This window comes from Aplysia californica, unplaced genomic scaffold, assembly GCF_000002075.1.
Source record: "Aplysia californica isolate F4 #8 unplaced genomic scaffold, AplCal3.0 scaffold00981, whole genome shotgun sequence".
NCBI lineage: Eukaryota > Metazoa > Mollusca > Gastropoda > Aplysiida > Aplysiidae > Aplysia > Aplysia californica.
In genome coordinates, this window is record NW_004798251.1 from 56,191 (window position 1) to 58,123 (window position 1,933).

The 1,933-nt window shown below is 40.7% G+C and overlaps 1 protein-coding gene across 1 annotated transcript in view; it reads left to right on the forward strand.

Annotated features, from left to right (window-relative positions):
* LOC101847775 (crystal protein) overlaps positions 1–1,933 on the forward strand; it is a gene marked incomplete in the record, with an annotated part of 38,091 nt that overhangs the window by 17,923 nt on the left and 18,235 nt on the right. The window contains 1 exon segment of the mRNA XM_013089557.2: positions 257–458. Coding sequence (XP_012945011.1) covers positions 257–458 — 202 coding nt within the window.

The window sequence follows — 1,933 nt, forward strand, 5'->3', positions numbered from 1 at the left end:
ATAGAGAGGGGGATTGTGGGGAGAGAGAGAGAGAGAGAGAGAGAGAGAGAGAGAGAGAGAGAGAGAGAGAGAGAGAGAGAGAGAGAGAGAGAGAGAGAGAGAGAGAGAGGAGAAAACCTTCCCTGCCAACCCTCTAAAGTAAAACGATGTTAAAATAAAACAACAAACACAACCCCCCTCCCCAACAAAAAGCAACACCAACAATCAAACAACATTGTTCATATTCTGTCTTTTTTTGGTGTTTCCTCATTAACAGACAGCTGAAGACTGTCTCTTCCTAGAGATCTACACTCCCACGCCAACACAGGCGGTCAAGGGCCCCTCCAGCTTGCGCCCAGTCATGGTCTACATTCACGGCGGGAGTTTTCTAACCATCTCCATTACCGCCAAGGAATTCAACGCCAGCATCATGGTACACCGATCTGATGTCATTGTGGTGATGCTTGAGTACAGGCTAGGTAATGTCATAGACTCTAGTTGTTTTAAAAAAATCTTTTATCCCTTTCCCATTTATACAGACTTCAACAAAAGTGAAGGACCACCTTGAAAGACAGCCTTGATAAAAAATAAAAAAATCAGAAAAAAGAGGGCAAGGAATGTTTTTCAATGTTTTGCTCTGAAATTGTTAATGGGTAACCAATGCGTACTTCAAAGCTGCGCGGAAATCCTCGGGGAATTTTAGCCACATTTGCTGTTTTTTATCGACTCGAGTGCGACACCAGGAACATTCTTCAGTTAAAATTTCTAGTGCAAGTCATAAAAGAACGAAACGGTCTCGAACTGTGCTCATTTTGGTGGCAATATAAGGCGCCGTTTGCTCAAAATCCAGTATTGCATTAAAATGCCACCAAGACGAAAGCCACTGGATTCACTCAAGAGCGCCCACATGCAGGTCGACCCAAGAAGACCACTCAGAGTGTTTGCAAGTGGTCCTTAACTTTTGTTGAAGTCTGTATGAGATTGATGCAATCTGATTAGTAGAAAAAAATTGCACATTTTAGATCTATGACATATAACTGTTACAGATAGAGATTCAAGGATTATGATGAAAGTCAATGATCTGAGAGCAATGGTGATTTAAGGAATAATGGTGGTCATTAGTGATGATGTGGGATTGCGTTTTAGTAATGTCAGCGTTAGTCCTATCTTCCCCTGCTCCAATGAGTCAAGAGGTACGTGGTCACCCTCTATCCTGTTCCCTATTGGAATCATCTTTAATGTCACCCCTTAGACTTTAATTATGATATCCTAGATCGGGTACTGTCATGGCTGATCCACTCTTTTCTCTCTATAATTTCTCTTTATAAAACTATTTTGCTGCGCTAAACCACCACATCATGTGCACGCAAATGGGTGCTCTGGTGTGGTTTGCTTCTTCTTTCCTATCGAACATCTATCGTCTTTATCTCCCCTTCTTCTTTTTGTGTTTGTTACTCTTGTGTAACACCTCTAATCTTCGGCACTTATATGACCTTATTGTGCTGCAAGTACCGAAAAACTCTTACTAAAACTAGCAAAAGAAGAGCGAAACATCCGCCCCCTAGAGTCGATTGTGCGATCAACGTTTCCCTACTTGCTTTTTATTTGGCTCCAAATAGAGTCAAATGGTACACTCCTCCAACGGCGAACCAGAACTACGTAAGAGTGCGCGGTCTAGGATATCATGGTACAAATCTATGGATAATATTGTAATTATGCTGCCATCTTGAAATGTTTTGGTTTTACATGTAATATGTAGCTGTATAGTTGATGCAAAGATAGTACATGTTATGTAGACTCTTTGGTTGATTTCGGTATTGTATTCGTTGCTTAAAAAGCAACAACAACAACAACAACAACAACAACAACAACAACAACAACAGTAGCTTGTGTCTACCATTTTTGACAGTGACCAAGAAATGGCTAGGGTACTATATACTGATATATATATATA